The sequence below is a fragment of the Hemitrygon akajei genome, chromosome 6 (genome assembly GCF_048418815.1).
Source record: "Hemitrygon akajei chromosome 6, sHemAka1.3, whole genome shotgun sequence".
In the NCBI taxonomy this organism is placed as follows: Eukaryota; Metazoa; Chordata; class Chondrichthyes; order Myliobatiformes; family Dasyatidae; genus Hemitrygon; species Hemitrygon akajei.
The window spans coordinates 27,377,850-27,395,814 of NC_133129.1; the positions used below are offsets into that span (position 1 = coordinate 27,377,850).

Below are 17,965 nucleotides of genomic sequence, written 5' to 3' on the forward strand. Positions count from 1 at the left end.
TCTGCTGGACTATTCATGGGCACAAATTTCTTGGTAGTATTGGGTGCAGTTACAAAGTGGCCAGAAGTGTTCCCAATAGACTCGCACACTGTTGATGTGCTGCGAGCCCTTTCCAAAGGACTGGTCTTCTAGGACACTCAGTCATGACAATGGACCAGAGTTTGTTACAGAACAGTTTCAGTCATTCCTGAAGATGAATGGAATAAGACATATTACATCTGCACTTTATCACCCTGCTACAAATGACTGGCGGAAAGGTTTGTCCGGAGCCTAAAGAACTCACTGAGAGCAATGTCAGCAGGACACTCTACACTGAGACTGAATCAGACGCTCGCCAAACTCTTCTTTGCATATTGCAATGCAGCACACAGCACAACCAACAACTCACCAACAATGCTGTTCCTGGGCACGGTTGGATCTCCTCAAAGACAATCTCAAAAAGAGTATACAGAATAAACAGCCGAGACAAACTGAGGGCTCCTCAGACAAGGAGGTTCAATATTTCACTCCTGGACAAGTGGATGTGGTGAGGGACTACAGAGGTGATCAAATGTGGGTACTTGGAAAGATTAAGGGCAGAACTGGACCACTCTCTTATACAGTGAAGATCGTGTCTGATGTCATCTGGAGACGATACATTGATCAGTAGAGGATGGTAGAGAAGAAAGCTGTCAGAGCCATTCCTTGCAGTCCCAGGTTCAACTCCTACAACCACCACAAATGAGGCCCTGAAGCTGAGATTGTTTCACAGCCGCAAGTCTCACCTGCCAATATATATATACACACACACACTAGAGATTTGAATTGAGATGCACTCTGTATTGGAGTTGATAGTTAAGCCGGGAGGAATGTTGTGTATTTAATATTTCACTAATATTTTAGTAATATTGTAAATATATTGTTTGATATTGTTTACATAATTCATTGCAGGTTCTATTTAAGAAGTGCATGAATGCTGTACATCATTACGCCACCGTGTCATATGTGCGTACCTCACTAAAAGTAAAACAAATCCCGCATCCCCGGCTCCCGTCTTTTTCTTTCAATTATTTTCTGCAGCTACTGAACCTAACAGTCACAAGGTGTAGATTTACAGATCAAATGCAAGCTACTGGGATTAGTACTGGTAAGTATATGGTTAGCATGTCCATAATGGGCTGAATGGAGTACTTTCAGTGGGAGATCATGTGAATCAGTTTTATTGATACAGGGTAACGAGGAGAGGAAAGGGAAGCGTCCAGGGGATAGAAGAACGGTGAAATAGACACTCCTACATTAATTAGGAGCATGTTGGATATAAATAATCCTTGTTTATTTGACAGTTTATTTAATGTTTAATTAGTGAATAGATTTAAATACTTTCATGTCCCAAGGAGAGAAGAAGAGTTAATAAAGCATATCTGGATAGAAATACGAGGAGATATTTGCAGTCTATATGATCATTCCCATGACAACCACACCACAACAATATGTATCATGTGCCTTATATGCTTTTGCACAGCTGCCAAACTGGCCCTGGGATCAAGGCTCAAAGATGCTTTTTGATCAGCTTTGGCTGGTGATAAGATCACACTGAAAGATAAATCCTGAAGCAGGACTTGAGGGCTCTGGTCAGGTCTCTGTCAGATCAGGCATGAGGTAATATACTCCAGCAGCTGGCACAGGCCTGTGGTGGGAAAACGCCTGACATGTACGTCAGGCAGCAGGCAACTATCACAGTACTGCAAAGGTGTGTGTGTGTGTGTGTGTGTGTGTGTGTGTGTGTGTGTGTGTGTGTGTGTGTGTGTGTGTGTGTGTGTGTGTGTGTGTGTGTGTGTGTGTGTGTGTGTGTGTGTGTGCGCGCGTGTGCGCGCGCGTGCGCGCGCACCCTAAACTCCTGGTGGAGTCATCGGTGCGCCATCATGACAAACTTTTTGCTTTTTGCACCGATCTTTTTGGTGCTTGGTCACCGTATGGTGTGTCTGCGCACCTGAAACCTGAAACCATCCCTCTCCAGGTTTCAACCCAGGCACAGATGGAGAGCGTGCAAGGGAGCCGGGCAGATTCGAACTCGGGACCTCTCGCCCCAAAGTCCAACACTGATACCACTACACCACCAGCCGGCATAAAGGGTGCGGTATGGGACTAATATTTCTGCACTTTCTCTGTAACTGTGACACACGTGGGATGGCAGAGTAATGTAGTGATTAGCACAACGCTTTACAGTACCAGTAACCAGCGTTCTTTTCCTGCCGTTGCCTATAAGGAGTTCTTATGTCCTCCCCATGACCACACCAGTTTCCTCCAGGTGCTCTGGTTTCCTCCCACAGTCCAAAGACATACCAGTTGGTAGGTAAATTGTCCCGTGATTAGGCTAGGGTTAAAATGGGGGGGGGGGTGAGGGGCAGTTGCTGAGAGGCATGGTTCGAAGGACCAGAAGGGCCTACTCCATGCTGTATCTCCATAAAAATAAAACAGAAAAAATATATTCTGCATCTCTTCTTGTTACTACAGGACCCCAAAGACCTATCTCAAAGATTCAGAAACAGCTTGCGGCATCATTACAGCACATAGCATCAGATACACAGCATTTACAAGTAAAACATAAGATAAGAACATGAATTATACAAGAAAGAGCAAATCAAAAGCAAAGTCAATCATAGTGCAAGGTAGTCAAAGTTCCTTCCAGACAGAGTAGTCAGGGTTATGCCGGTGGTTCAAGAACCGAGTGATTGAAAGGAAGTAGCTGTTTTTGAATCTGGCAGTGTGGGTCTTCAGCATTCTGTACCTGACTGATGGTAGGTAGCTGCGGAAAGAGGGCATAGTGCAGATGGTGGGGATCATTCATAATAGATCAAAGATGGCACCGATAATTGCCAACTCTTGCATGCAGTTCCGACGGGTATCATCAAACATTCTTGATTAGGACAAGAGTATCCTAGGGTTGGTTTAGAATTGATTTGGGATTGGTTCATTAAGGTTGGTACAGCCAGGATAATCTCCCACTCTCTATGACACATTCCCACTGGTGTGCGCCTCAAATAGCCTCTGACAACCAAACCCAGTTCCTGGCCTTCACATATCACTCAGCGACTAAGTCTGAAGGAACCATTTCTACTGACAAGAGAAGGGGCAAAGGCGCCTTAAAACCAGTCACTTCAGGCAGATGGCACTCATCAGCTGCAGTTGGCAGCTCATCTAGCAGAAAGAAAACTCTGATCTCAAACCTCCCTTGCCTTGCAGCTATAACCACCCACGGGGAAGGCTTTGGGAGTAAATTCTGAGGGAAAATCCTGAGCTGGAGTCCCTAAGGCAGTCTTAGGTTGAGTTCAACAGTGAATGGAACTCCTGCGATGTAGCTGGTATCAAACTGTATCGGTCTCTGCGGCTCCTTTGGGTTCATCAGATGCATGGAGGGGGGGGGAGCTTGCTATGGCAGCAACAGCTTGCTCTCCATATCGTACTGCCGAGGCTTGCACGTCTAGACAGCTAGGATGCAACATCCATGTTCGACCCTGACCAAAGGAGGACTCACTCTTGTTTAGAACCATTACAGATGAAATCTACAGTCACAGCCATTAGCCCAGAGATACTAAACAACATACTGCAGTTCATGACATATGCCAGTGATACTAAACCTGGTTCTGATTCTGAGGTAGTGCTTCATGTGGATACTTTCAGTGGTGGGAAAAGATGTGACCATCATGTATTGGGCTGAGCCTGCTTCTCTCTGCAGCTCTGTATTCGTGTATCAGTACATTAGTGGGAGGAGAGGAACAATCACAATGTGTGCTGGCAATATCAGAACCCAAGTATGGAGGAAAGACAGACTCTGATGCAGAGATGACAACCAGAGATCATTCATAATAACTCCAGCAGAACATCGGTGGCTCGGCTGAGCGACACTGTGAGACGTAACATTCTCAAAACTGTGACCCCGCACTTGGTGCTGATCGGGCATCCACTTAAAGAATACAAGCAACACGGAATTCCCGAGCCTATCAAAATAACCTTCACAAGTTTAAACAGAAAGCAACAGGAGACCGCATTACAAAGAGTAAGTCACTCGAGAAAAACACAAAGAAATAAAATGATAAACTACTCTCAATAAACAACAATTACCCAATTCAAGTGTTCTAAAAACCTTGGAGTCCAACGCTCTCTGGCTCCTCCTCAAACAGATCATTACAGTAACTATTGACATTTCAGATCAAAACCCTGCATCAGCACTGATGATTTTTCTTAACCCTTCAGAATGTCCCTCTCATAAGACACAATCACTCTAACTAACAAGTTCAATTAAAAACATCAAGTAATAACACCTTAAGAAGAGATGCAATCCCACGGCAAAATAAAAGGCAACTGAGAAAACAATGAATCGTCCTACATAAATCGAGCATCATTCAGGTAGCCCAGGGGAGGGTGAAGAAACTCACCATGGTTGTCTCTGCAATCGAGCCAAAGCTGTTGATAAATATGTTGCAGGTGACATTGACAGGAGGGCCTATGGAAAGAAGGAACAAAGCATTGATGCGCAAGTATTGAATCCAGCATGTAGAGCAACACTGAGAGCAAAACATCAGTTTCAATTAGTTCACTCATTTCAGCATGCAGTGGCTCAAAGAACTTGCTCAAGGCTGCTTCCCACCTTGGCGTTTTTAGTTTGACCCTCTTACTCTGCCTCCCACTGATGTGGTGCTGTTTTCAGCTAGAGGGGATTATAGAGTCATCAACTCAGAAAGCACTACAGGACAGCAACAGCGTCTTCAGCCCATACAGTCTGTGCTGAACTATTTTACTGCTTGGTCCCATTGTCCAGAACCTGAACCATAGCTCTTCACACCCCTCCCATCCATTACTTGTGCTATGTGTCATATATGTGGCACCTGCTCAAAATTTCTTTCAGAGTGACGTCTGATCCTGCTTCGGGACATATCGCACCAGCTACCATTGTGTGTGTTGGTGATAGATAGATAGATAGATAGATACTTTATTCATCCCCATGGGGAAATTCAACTTTTTTCCAATGTCCCATACACTTGTTGTAGCAAAACTAATTACATACAATACTTAACTCAGTAAAAAATATGATATGCATCTAAATCACTATCTCAAAAAGCATTAATAATAGCTTTTAAAAAGTTCTTAAGTCCTGGCGGTAGAATTGTAAAGCCTAATGGCATTGGGGAGTATTGACCTCTTCATCCTGTCTGAGGAGCATTGCATCGATAGTAATCTGTCGCTGAAACTGCTTCTCTGTCTCTGGATGGTGCTATGTAGAGGATGTTCAGAGTTATCCATAATTGACCGTAGCCTACTCAGCGCCCTTCGCTCAGCTACTGATGTTAAACTCTCCAGTACTTTGCCCACGACAGAGCCCGCCTTCCTTACCAGCTTATTAAGACGTGAGGCGTCCCTCTTCTTAATGCTTCCTCCCCAACACGCCACCACAAAGAGGGCGCTCTCCACAACTGACCTATAGAACATCTTCAGCATCTCACTACAGACATTGAATGACGCCAACCTTCTAAGGAAGTACAGTCGACTCTGTGCCTTCCTGCACAAGGCATCTGTGTTGGCAGTCCAGTCTAGCTTCTCGTCTAACTGTACTCCCAGATACTTGTAGGTCTTAACCTGCTCCACACATTCTCCATTAATGATCACTGGCTCCATATGAGGCCTAGATCTCCTAAAGTCCACCACCATCTCCTTGGTCTTGGTGATATTGAGACGCAGGTAGTTTGAGTTGCACCATATCACAAAGTCCTGTATCAGTTTCCTATACTCCTCCTCCTGTCCATTCCTGACACACCCCACTATGGCCGTGTCATCAGCGAACTTCTGCACATGGCAGGACTCCGAGTTATATTGGAAGTCTGATGTGTACAGGGTGAACAGGACCGGAGAGAGTACGGTTCCCTGCGGCGCTCCTGTGCTGCTGACCACCGTGTCAGACCTACAGTCTCCCAACCGCACATACTGAGGTCTATCTGTCAAGTAGTCCACTATCCAATCCACCATGTGAGAGTCTACTCCCATCTCCGTTAGTTTGTGCCTTAAGATCTTGGGCTGGATGGTGTTAAAGGCACTAGAGAAGTCAAGGAATGTAATCCTCACAGCACAACTGACCCCATCTAGGTGAGAGAGTGATTTGTGCAGCAAATACGTGATAGCATCCTCCACTCCCACCTTCTCCTTATACACAAACTGAAGAGGATCCTGGGTGTGCCTGGTTTGTGGCCTCAGATTCTGTATTATCAGCCGCTCCATGGTCTTCATCACGTGCGACGTCAAGGCAACAGGTCTGAAGTCATTCAACTCCTTTGGTTGTGGTTTCTTCGGTACCGGGACAATACAGGTGTGTGCAGCAGTGCTTGCATTGATCCTGTCTATCTACATTTCCTGCTGCCCTGGGAAAGCAACCAACGTAATCACCCCATTAACTCAAGAGATTCTGCACATGCTGGAAACCCAGAGCAGCAGACACAAAATGCTGGAGGAGCTCAACAGGTCAGGCAGCTCCTATGGAGGGAATAAGGGTCTCGGCACAAAATGGCAATAGATCATTCTCACCCATAGATGCAGCCAGAGCTGCTGAGTTCCTCCAGTGTTTAGTGTGAATTGGGGCAGATGATATAAAAACTTGACAACATACACCACCAGGTTCAAGGACAGCTTCTATCCCATTGTTATAATACTTGAATGGACCTTTTCTTCAATAAAGATGAACTCTTGATCTCTCAATCTACCTTGCTGTGGCCCTTGCACTTATTGTCTGTTTGCGTTGCACTTTCTCTGGATCTGCTCCGTAACACTGTGATCTGCATTTCTGTTATTACTTTTCCCTTTGTACAATACTGGTGTACTTCCGTAAAAACAAAAAAAGAGATGTTTAAAAAAGATACTGGTGTACTTACATGTTGGAATGATTGGTATAGATGACATGCAAAACAAAGTTTCTCACTGTACTTCAATATGGTGACAATTATAAATCAATTACCCACTGTAGCCTTTGTGCTCCCTGCTAACCACCTTCTCACTTCATCCTCCCCACCACTCCCTCCACCTGGGTCCACCTTTCTCTTCTTTCCTATCACCCACCCACATCTGACTCTCAACCCTACACTGTACCCTCCTCAACTTGGCTCTGTTTGCCCATCATCCTGCCCCCCTTCTCTCTCCTCCCATCATCTATTGTCCCCTGTGTTACCCCTTCCCTCTCCTTTTATACCAACGTTTTCCTCTCCACTCTCAGTCCTGATGCACAGAGTCTCAATCTAAAATATCATCAGTTCTTGCCCCCATAGGGGCTGCTTGACCCAATAAGTCCCTCCAGCAGGACGTTTCTTATTTGCCCCTCCCAGCTGACTTTGCTAATCCGCCAAAGCACTGCTTTGCCAAAACTGTGCAGTGGCTAATGTGCAATGGCTTGATTAAGCTTTTGACTCCAAGGAATCACCTCGAGAGGACTGACTCCCATTTCCACAGGAACATAAACAATTTCCAGATGTTCAAATGAACTATGCGGCAATTATTTTTCTAAGTTCTTCACAATAACCTTCCACAAACAGTCATAGAATGTTAGACCAATGCAACACGGTTACAGGCCCTTTGGCCCAATGAGACCATGCCGTCAATATCGCCACCTTTCTGGTCACAATTTCCTGCTTTCCACCATATCCTCCCAGGCCCTCCCTCACCCCATATACCTATCCAAATGCTTTAGTTGTTGACACTTTTACACTTGCCTCAAGCAATTCCTCAGCAAGCTCCTTCTATATACTCACAACATCTGTATGAAAAGGTTGCTCCTCAATCTTCCCCCTAAATCTATGCCTCCTAGTTTTGGACTCCCCTACCCTGGGGTAAAGAATGCTATTTTCTTCCTTGATTATGCTTCTCATAATATTAAACACTTCTATAATATTGCCTGTCTCCTATGTTCCAAAGAAATAAAGCATAGGCGGGTCAACCTCCCTATAACATAGTTCCCCCCTCCTAGCCTTGGCAATATTATTGCAAATCTTTTCTGCACTCTCTCCAGTTAAAATATGTCTTTCCTATGACAGGGTGACCACATTTATATGGTACATGAAGGATGATGTCATCAACAACTTATACAACTGCAGCATAACAGCCCAACTCCTGTACTTAATGCCCTGAATGATAGAAGTCAGTGTGCGAAATGCCTTTTTCACCACACAGTGATGACACTTTCAATGAGCTATGTACTTGTACTGCTAGATCCCTCTTTTCCATTATATTCTCCAATGTCTTACCATTCACTGAGAAGATATGGTGTGGTTTAGCTTTCTAAAATGCAGTTATCTGCATTATCTGGCTAGCTGTAATACTGCAGACTGTAATGGGTGGCACGGTAGCATAGCAGTTGGTGCAATGCTTTAGCGTGTCAGCAGTAAGATCGGGGTTGATTCCTGTCACTGTCTGTACAGGCAGATTCGTACCATCTGCCTGTAACGGTGTGGGTTTCCTCCAGGTGCTCTGGGTTTCTCCCACATTCTGAAGACATGGTTAGGGTGAGTGAGTTGTGGCATGATATGGCAACATTGGTGGGCTGTCCAACATAATCCTCATGCATTTGGTGCAAATGACACATTTCACTGAATGTTTTGATGTACATGTGATAAATAAAGCTAATAATAAATAAAGCTGGATCCAGTGACATCAATAGGAAATGAGACATAAATTAGGTACCTGCTCATGATGCATACACTCTGTATTAATTCTCTAAAGCTTTTATAATTATTTGTAAATACATTTTTGGAAGCAGCTTTGCCAACAGAAAAAGTTTGTAAGACCATAAGACTACAAGAGAGAGGAGCAGAATTAGGCTATTTGTCCCATCAAGTCTGCTTTGCCATTTCATCATGTCTGATGCAATTTTCCTCTTTGTCCCACTCTCCTGCCTTCCCCCATATTGCTTCCTGCCCTGACCAATCAAGAATCTATCAACCTCTGTCTTAAATATGCATAAAGACTTGACCCCCACAGCTTCTTGTGGCAAAGAATTTCACAGATTCATCACTCAGTGGCTAAAGAAAGACCTCCTTATCTCTATTCTAAAAGGACAGCCCTCTATTCTGAGGCTATGTTCTCTGGTCCTAGACTCTCCCACCATAGGAAACATCCTCTCCACATCCACTCTGTCGAAGCCTTTCAACATTCGATAGGTTTTAATGAGATCATCCCTCTTCCATCTGAATTCCAGTGTGTAAACACCCAGAGCCATCAAATACTCCTCATATGACAAGTCTTTCAATCGCAGAATCAATTTGTAAACCTTCTTTGAACCCTCTCCAATGTCAGTGCATCCTTTCTTAGAAAAGAGGTGCACAACAGTTCACGATACCCCAAGTGAGGCCTCGCCAGTGTTTTATAAAGCCACAACACTGCATCCTTGCTTTTATACTCTAGTCCTCTCGAAATGAATGCTAGTATCACATTTGTCTTCTCTTCCTCACCACCTAGTCAACCTGCAAATTAAGCTTTGGGGAATCCTGCACGAGGGCTTCCAAGACCCTTTGCAGATCAGAATTTTGAATTTTCTTTCTACCTAGAAAATAGTCAACCTTTTTATTTCTTCTACCCAAGTGCATGACTAAACAGTTCCTGACACTACATTCCATCTGCCACTATTTGGCCCATTCTCTTAATCTGTCTAAATCCTCTGCAGACTCTCTACTTTCTCAAAATGACCTGCCTCTCCACCTATCTTTGTATCATCCGTAAACACAAAGCCATCAATTCCATCATCAAGTCAGTGACACACAACATAAAATGAAGCAATCCCAACACAGAACCTTGTTGAACACCACCTGTCACTGGTAGACAACCAGAAAAGGCTCCTGTTATTCCCACCCTTTGCCTCCAGCCGATTAGCTAATGCATTATCAATGCTAGTATATCTCCTGTAATACCATGGGCTCTTAACTTATTAAGTTGCCTCTTGTGTGGAACCTTGTCAAAAGCCTTCTGAAAAACCAAGTACACAACATCTTCCAATTCCCCTTTGTCTATCCTGCTTATTATTTCTTCAAAGAATTCCAAAGAGTTGACAGGCAAATTGTTCTCTTAAGGACACCATGCTGACTATGTCCTATTTTATCATGTGCCTCCAGGTACCCCAAAACCACATACTTAACAATCGACTTCAACATCTTCTCAATCAATGAGGTCAGACTAACTGGCTTATAGTGTCCTTTCTTCTGCCTCTCTCCTTTCTTTAAGAGTAGAGTGACATTTGCAATTTTCCATTGTTCCGGAACTATGCCAGAATCAATTGATTTGCGAAAGATCATCACTAATGCCTCCACATTCTCTTCATCCACCTCCTTTGGAACCCTGTGCTGTAGACCATCTGGTTCAGATGCGTTATCTACCTTCAGACCATTCAATTTCCCAGTTGTCCAATGTCTACTCTTGCCTCTCTTACATACATTTTGTGTATCTAAGAAATCTGGTATCCTCTTTAATATTATACCATTGTATTCTATCTTTTCCTTTTTATTATGATTTTTTAGTTGCCTTCTGTTGTTTTTTATAAGTTTCTGATCCCCTAACTCCCCACTCATTTTTGCTCTGTTATATGCCCATTCTTTGGCTTTTTATATTAACGTTGACCTCTCTTGTCAGCCACAGTTGTGTCATCCTGCCTTCAGAATACTTCTTCCTCTTTGGAATGTATGTATCTTGAACCTTCTGAATTGCTCCCAGAAATTCCAGCCATTGCGGCACTGGTGTCCTGCTGTCATTCCTGCCTGTGTTCTTTTCCAAACATTTTTGGTTGGCTCCTCTCTCATACCTCACTAATTCCCTTTACTCCATTCTAATACTGACACATCTGACTTTAGCTTCTCCTTCACAACTCGCAGGATGGATTTGATCATATTACGATCACTTTCCCCTAGGAGTTCCTTTACCTTGAGTTCTCCAAACAATTCCGGTTCATTGCACAGCACCCAATCCAGAATAGACGACCCCCAGGAGGGCTCAACCATGAGCTGCTCTAAAAAGCCATAGGCTTTCTAGGAACTCCCACTCTTGGGGTCCAGCACCAAACTAATTTTCCCAACCTACCTGCCTACTGAAATCCCCCATGACTACAGTAATCTTGCCCTTCTGGCATTTTGTCTCAAGAGGCTTTAACAAGAAGAGGTTGAGGCCAAAGAAACAGGTAAGAAGAGTAGGTTTTTCCTCTTGTTTTTGCTGATTTGGTCTTGGTTGCTCACAGTACAGTGCAGGGAGAATGGCAGATATGGCAATGAACTGTTCTTCCTGTAGGATGCGGGAATTTGTGGAAGCTGATGGTGTCCCCTGATGACTACACCTGTAGGAAGTGCAGCCAACTCCAGCTCCTGAAAGACTGCATTAAGGAGCTGGAGCTGGAGGTGGATGAACTTAGGGTCATCTGGGAGGCAGAGCACTTGATATATAAGACTTTTGAGCAGGTGGTTGCACCCAGGGAATTCAGGTAAAGGGAGAAAGAAGTCAGTGCAGGGTCCCCCTGTGCCTATTCCCCTCAGCGAAAGATATACCCTTTGTATACTGATGAGGGGGATGACCTCTCTGTGCAAGGCAGCAGCAGCCAGACCAATAGCACTGTGGTCGGCTTTGAGCCTCAGAAGGGTTGGGTGAAATCAGGTGGAGTAATAGTCATAAGGGACTTGACAGTTTGTGGAACATATAGGAGATTCTGCGGCAGTAAAAGAGACACCAGTATACTGTATTGCTTCCCGGGTGCTAGGGTCCAGGTTGTCTCTGTGTGGTTGCAGAATATTCTTGAAGAGGACGGTCAGCAGCCAGAGTATATGGTACATATTGGTACCAATGACATAGGCAGGAGAGGGGTAGAGTCCTGCAGAGTAAGTTTCGGTGATAAGCTATGGATTTCTCCTGGTGTAACGAGCTAGGGACAGTCAGAACAAGAAGAGAGCTCAGACAAAAGAGTGACTGAGGAAATAATGCAGGGGCAGGGTTTCAGGTTCTTGCATTATTCAAACCTTTTCAGGGGATGGGGTGACCTGTACATATGGGACAGGTTGCACCGGAACTGGAAGGGAACCAATAGCCTGGGAGGGAAGTTTTCTAATGCTATTGCGGAGGGGTTAAACTAGATTTGCAGGGGAGTGGGAGCCGAAGTGAAAAGGCAGAGGATGGATTGGTTGGTGCACAAGTACAGACAACTTGTAGGGAGTCTGTGTGGAAAGATAGGCAGTTGATCGAGCAAAGATGCACTCAGCCAGATGGTTTGTGATGTGTCTACTTTAATGGAAAGTGTATCATAAGCACGGCAGATGAACTTAGAGCATTTATCAGTACGTGGAACTATGACGTTGTAGCCATTGCAAAGACTTGGATGTCTCAGGGCAGGAATGGCTGCTGAGTGTGCCGGGCTTTAGATATTTCAAAAAGGGCAGGGAGGGAGGCAAACGAGTGGGGACATGGCATTGCTAATCAAGGATAGTATCACGGCTGCAGAAAAGGAGAGGTTCGCTACTGAGTCCGCGTGGGTGGAAGTGAGAAACAGGAGGGGGACATTAACTCCACTGGGTGTTTTTTATACACTCCCCAATAGTAACAGAGACATCGAGGAACAGAGAGGGAGGCAGATTCTGGAGTAGTGCAATAACAGAGTTGTTGTGATGGGTGATTTCAACTTCCCTAATATTGATTAGCATCTACTTAGAAAAAGGGGCTTAGATGGGGTGGAGTTTGTTAGATGTGGGTAGGAAGGTTTCCTGATGCAATATGTAGATGAGCCAACTGGAGGAGAGGCTGTACTTGATCTGGTATTGGGAAAAGAATCTGGCCGGGTGTCAGATATCTCGGTGGGAGAACATTTTGGGGGTAGTGCTCACAGCTCTGTCTCCTTTACCATAACGCTGGAAAGGGATAGTTGCAGACAATTTGGGAAAATATTCAATTGGGGTAGGGGAAAATATGATGTCATTAGGCAGAAACTTGGGAGCATAAATTAGGAGCAGATGTTCTCAGGGAAATACATGGCAGAATACCGGCAAATGTTCAGGGAACATCTGCACGGTGTTCTGCGTGGGTGTGTTCCATTGAGGCAGGGAAAGGATGGTAGGGTAAAAGAACCATGGTGTACAAAGGATGTAGAAAATCTAGTTAAAAAGAAAAGCATATGAAAGGTTCAAGATACTAGGCACTGTCAGAGCTCTAGAAAATTACAAGGTTGCCAGGAAGGAGTTTAAGAATGAGATTAGGAGAGCTAGAAGCAGCCATTGGAAGGCCTTGATGAGCACGATTAAGGAAAATCCCAAGGCTTTCAAAAAGTATTTAAAGAGCAAGAGGATGAGCCGTATTGAGAACAGGACCAATTAGGTGTGATAGTGGAAACGTGTGCATGGAGTCGGAGGAGGTAGCAGAGGTACTTAATGAATACTTCGTTTCAGTATTCACCAGGGAAAAAGACCTTGGCAATTTTGAAGATGACTTACAGGGGACTGAGCATATAGACGTTAAGAAGGAGGATGTGCTGGAGCTTTTGAAAAGTATTAAGGTAGGTAAGTTGCCGGTCCGGATGAGATATACTTCAGGCTCTAGTGGCAAGTGAGGGGTAAGATTGCTGAGCCTCTGATAATGATCTTTGCATCATCAATATGAACAAGAGGATTGGAGAGTTGCAAATGTTCTTCCTGTTCAAGAAAGGGAGTAGCGATAACCCAGGAAATTATAGACCAGTGTGTCTTACTTCAGTAATGGGCAAGTTTTTGGAGAAGATCCTGAGAGTCAGGATTTATGAGCATTTGGAGAGACATAATCTGATTAGGGATAGTCAGCATGGCTTTGTCAAGGGCAGGTCATGCCTTACGATCCTGATTGAATTCTTTGAGGAAATTTGAGGAAAACACATTGATGAATGTAGAACAGTGGATGTAGTGTGCATAGATTTCAGTAAGGCACCTGATAAGGTTCCCCATGCAAGGCTCCTTCAGAAAGTAAGGAGGCATGGCATCCAAGGAGACCTTGCTTTGTAGATCTAGAATTGGCCTGCCCACAGAAGGCAAAGGGTGGTTGTAGATGGTTCTATTCTGCATAGAGCTCAGTGACCCATGGTACTCCACAGTGATCTGTTCTGGGACCCCTCCTCTTTGTGGTTTTTGTAAAAGACCTGGATAAGGAAGTAGAAGGGTGGGTTAGTAAGTTTGCTGGTGAAACAAAGGTTGGGGGTGTTGTGGATATCCTGGAGGGTTGTCAGAGGTTACAGTGGGACATTAATAGGATGCAGAACTGGGCTGAGAAGTGGCAGATGGAGTTCAATCCAGATAAGGGTGAAGTGGTTCATTTTGGTAGGTCAAATTTGAAGACAGAATATAGTATTGATGGCAAGTGACTTGGCAGTGTGGAGGATCAGAGTGATCTTGGGGTCCATGTCCATAGGACACTCGAAGCTGCTCTTAAGAAGGTGTATGCTGTGGGATTGAGTTCAAGAGCCGTGAGGTAATGTTACAGCTATATGAGACCTTGGTTAGACCCCACTTATACTGTGTTCAGTTGTGGTCACCTCATTACAGGAAGGATGTGGATATTATAGAGAGTGTGTAAAGAAGATTTACAAGGATGTTGCCTGGATGGGAGAGCAGGCCTTATGAGAATAGATAGAGTGAACTTGGCCTTTTCTCCTTCGAGCGACGGAGGATGAGCGGTAACCTGACAGAGGTGTGTAAGATGCTGAGAGGCATTGATTTTGTGGATAGCCAGAGGCTTTTTCCCAGGTTTGAAATGGCTAACATGAGAAGGCACAGTTTTAAGGTGCTTGGAAGTAGGTACAGAGGGGATGTCAGGGGTAAGTTTTTTACACAGAAAGTGGTGGGTGTGTGGAGTGCACTGCCGGTGACTGTGGTAGAGGTGGATACAGTAGGGTCTTTTAAAAGACTCTCAGATAGGTACATGGAGCTTAGAAAAATAGAAGGCTATGCAGTAGGAAAATTCTGGGCCGTTTCTGGAGTAGGTTACATGGTTGGCAAAGCATTGAGGACTGAAGGGCTTGTAAATTGCTGTAGATTTCTATGCTCTAAGTTCATTTTCTGTCTCCTGTTATAATTTGTAGAGTACATCTTTACTACCATTTGGAAGTCTTGATATAATGCCCATCAGGGTCTTTTTACCTTTACAGTTCTTTAGCTCTATCTACAATTCAACACCATCAGATACTATGTTACCTCTTTCTAATGATTTGAGCTTATTTATTACCAGCAGAGCCACGCTACTCTTTCCGTCTGCCTGCCTATCCTTTTGTTACAAAGTGCATCGTTGGACTATAAGTTCTCAGATATAATCTTCTTTCAGCCATGATTCAGTGATGTTCTCAATGTCATACATGCCTAACTGTAACTGGGCTACCAGTTCATTTACCTTATTCCGATTCACATCCAAGTGATTTACATAGATAACAAATAACAATTGTTCTACATTGACCTCTCTGGCACATCATCAGTCATTGGACTCCAATCTAAGGAACAATCTTCAACCACCACCAGATTGGTGTTAATGAAGAGGCAATCTTTAATAGCAATGTTCATTAAGATCTAAATATTAACTATAAACCTGAAGAGAAACTGAGACCTTGGTTAGACCCCACTTGATTAGGAATAGTCAGCATGGCTTTGTCAAAGTCAGGTCCTGCCTTACAAGCTTGTCTGAATTTTTTGAGGATGTGACTAAACACATTGAAGAAGGTAGAGCCGTAGATGTAGTGTATATGGATTTCAGCAAGGCGTTTGATAAGGTGCCCCATGCAAGGCTTATTGAGAAAATAAGGAGGCATGGGATCCAAGAGAACATTGCTTTGTGGATCCAGAACTGGCTTGCCCCACCGAAGGCAAAGAGTGGTTGTAGATGGGTCATATTCTGCATGGAGGTTGGTGACCAGTGGTGTACCTCAGTGATCTTTTCTGGGACTGTTCTTCATGATCTTTATAAATGACCTGGATGAGGAAGTGGAGGGATAGGTTAGTATATTTGCATATGACACAAAGGTTGGAGGTGTTGTGGATAGTGTGGAGGGCTGTTAGAGGTTACAGCGGGACATTGATAGGATGCAAGACTGGGCTGAGAAGTGGCAGATGGAGTTCCACCCAGATAAGTATGAGGTGGTTCATTTTGGTAGGTCAAATATGATGGCAGAATATAGCATTAATGCTAAGACACTTGGCAGTGTAGAGAATCAGAGGGATCTTGGGGTCCGAGTCCATAGGACACTCAAAGCTGCTGCGCAGGTTGACTCTGTGGTTAAGAAGGCATACGGTGCATTGGCCTTCAACCAGCATGGGACTGAGTTTAAGAGCCGAGAGGTAATGTTGCAGCTATATCGGACCCCAGTCAGACCCCACTTGGAGTACTGTGCTCAGTTCTGGTTGCCTCTGGGAGGACATGTAAATCATAGAGAGGGTGCAGAGGAGATTTACAAGGATGTGGTCTGGACTGGGGAACATGCCTTATGAGAATAGGCTGAGTGAACTTGATGTTTTCTCCTTGCAGCGACGGAGGATGAGAGGTGACCTGATAGAAGTGTATAAGATAATGAGAGGCATTGATCGTGTGGATAGTCAGAGGCTTTTTCCCAGGGCTGAAATGGCTAGCATGAGAGGGCATAGTTTTAAGGTGCTTGGAAGTAGGTACAGAGGAAATGTTAGGGGTAAGTCTTTTATGCAGAGAGTAGTGAGTGTGTGGAATGGGCTGCCGGCGGTGATGGTGGAGGCGGAAACGATAGGGTCTCTTAAGAGACTCCTGGATAGGTACATGGAGGTTAGAAAAATAGAGGGCTATGTGTAAGTCTAGGTAGTCTTAAGTTAAGACATGTTCAGCATAGCTTTGTGGGCTGAAGAGCCTGTATTGTGTTGTACATTTTTTATGTTTTTGTGTTTCTATATTTGTACTGTGACCTCAGCTTCCTAATCAGAAGACCACAATCTGTGTGGACTGGTGATAACATATCCTCCTTGCTGACAATCAACACTGGCTCACCTCAGGGGTGTGTGCTTAGCCCACTGCTCTACTCTGCATATACACATGACTGTGTGCCTAGGCATAACTCAAATTCCATCTATAAATTTGCTGACCATTGTTGGTAGAATCTCAGGTGGTGATGAGAAGGTGCACAAGAGTGAGATATGTCAGCTAATGGAGTGGTGCCACAGCAACAACCTGGCACTCAACGTCAGTAAGACGAAAGAGCTGACTGTGGGCTTCAGGAAGGGTAAAATAAAGGAACACATACCAATCCTCATAGACATTTCAAAAGTGGAGAATGTGAGCAGCTATAAGTTCCTGGGTGTCAATATCTCTGAGGATCTAACCTGGTCCCAACATAGCGATGTAATTATAAAGAAGGCAAGACAGCAGCTATACTTTAATAGGAATTTGAAGAAATTTGATATGTCAATAAATACACTGAAAAACTTCTATAGTTGTACCGTGGAGAGCATTCTGATAGCCTGCATCACTGTCTGGAATGGAGGGGCTACTGCACAGGACTGAAAGAAGCTGCAGAAGGTTGTAAATCTAGTCTGCTCCATCTTGGGTACTAACCTACAAAGTACCTGGACATCTTTAGGGAGCGGTGTCTCAGAAAGGCAGCGTCCATTATTAATGACCTCCAGCACCCAGGTCATGCCCTTTTCTCACTGTTATCATCAGGTAGGAGGTAGAGAAGCCTAAAGGCACACACTCAGCGATTCAGGAATAGCTTCTTCCCCTCTGTCATCCAATTCCTACCTTTGGACACTACATCATTTTTTAAAATATACAGTATTTCTGTTTTTGCACATTTTAAAATATTTTTTTCATATCTATTCAATATCTGCAATTGATCTACTTGTTTGTTTATGATTATTATTTTTTCTCTCTGCTATATTATGTATTGCATTGAACTGCTGCTGCTAAGTTAACAAATTTCACGTCACATGCCAGTCATAACAAACCTGATTCTGATTCTTTTATT

General features: G+C 44.1%; 1 protein-coding gene across 3 annotated transcripts in view; it reads right to left on the bottom strand.

Annotated features, from left to right (window-relative positions):
* The window catches only part of glra3 (glycine receptor, alpha 3), a 241,766-nt gene that overhangs the window by 145,131 nt on the left and 78,670 nt on the right, over positions 1-17,965 (bottom strand). For all 3 annotated transcript variants that reach the window (XM_073048025.1, XM_073048024.1, XM_073048026.1), the window contains exon 3: positions 4,416-4,483. In XM_073048025.1, the coding sequence (XP_072904126.1) occupies positions 4,416-4,483 (68 nt within the window). The remainder of the gene's footprint in view (positions 1-4,415; positions 4,484-17,965) is intronic.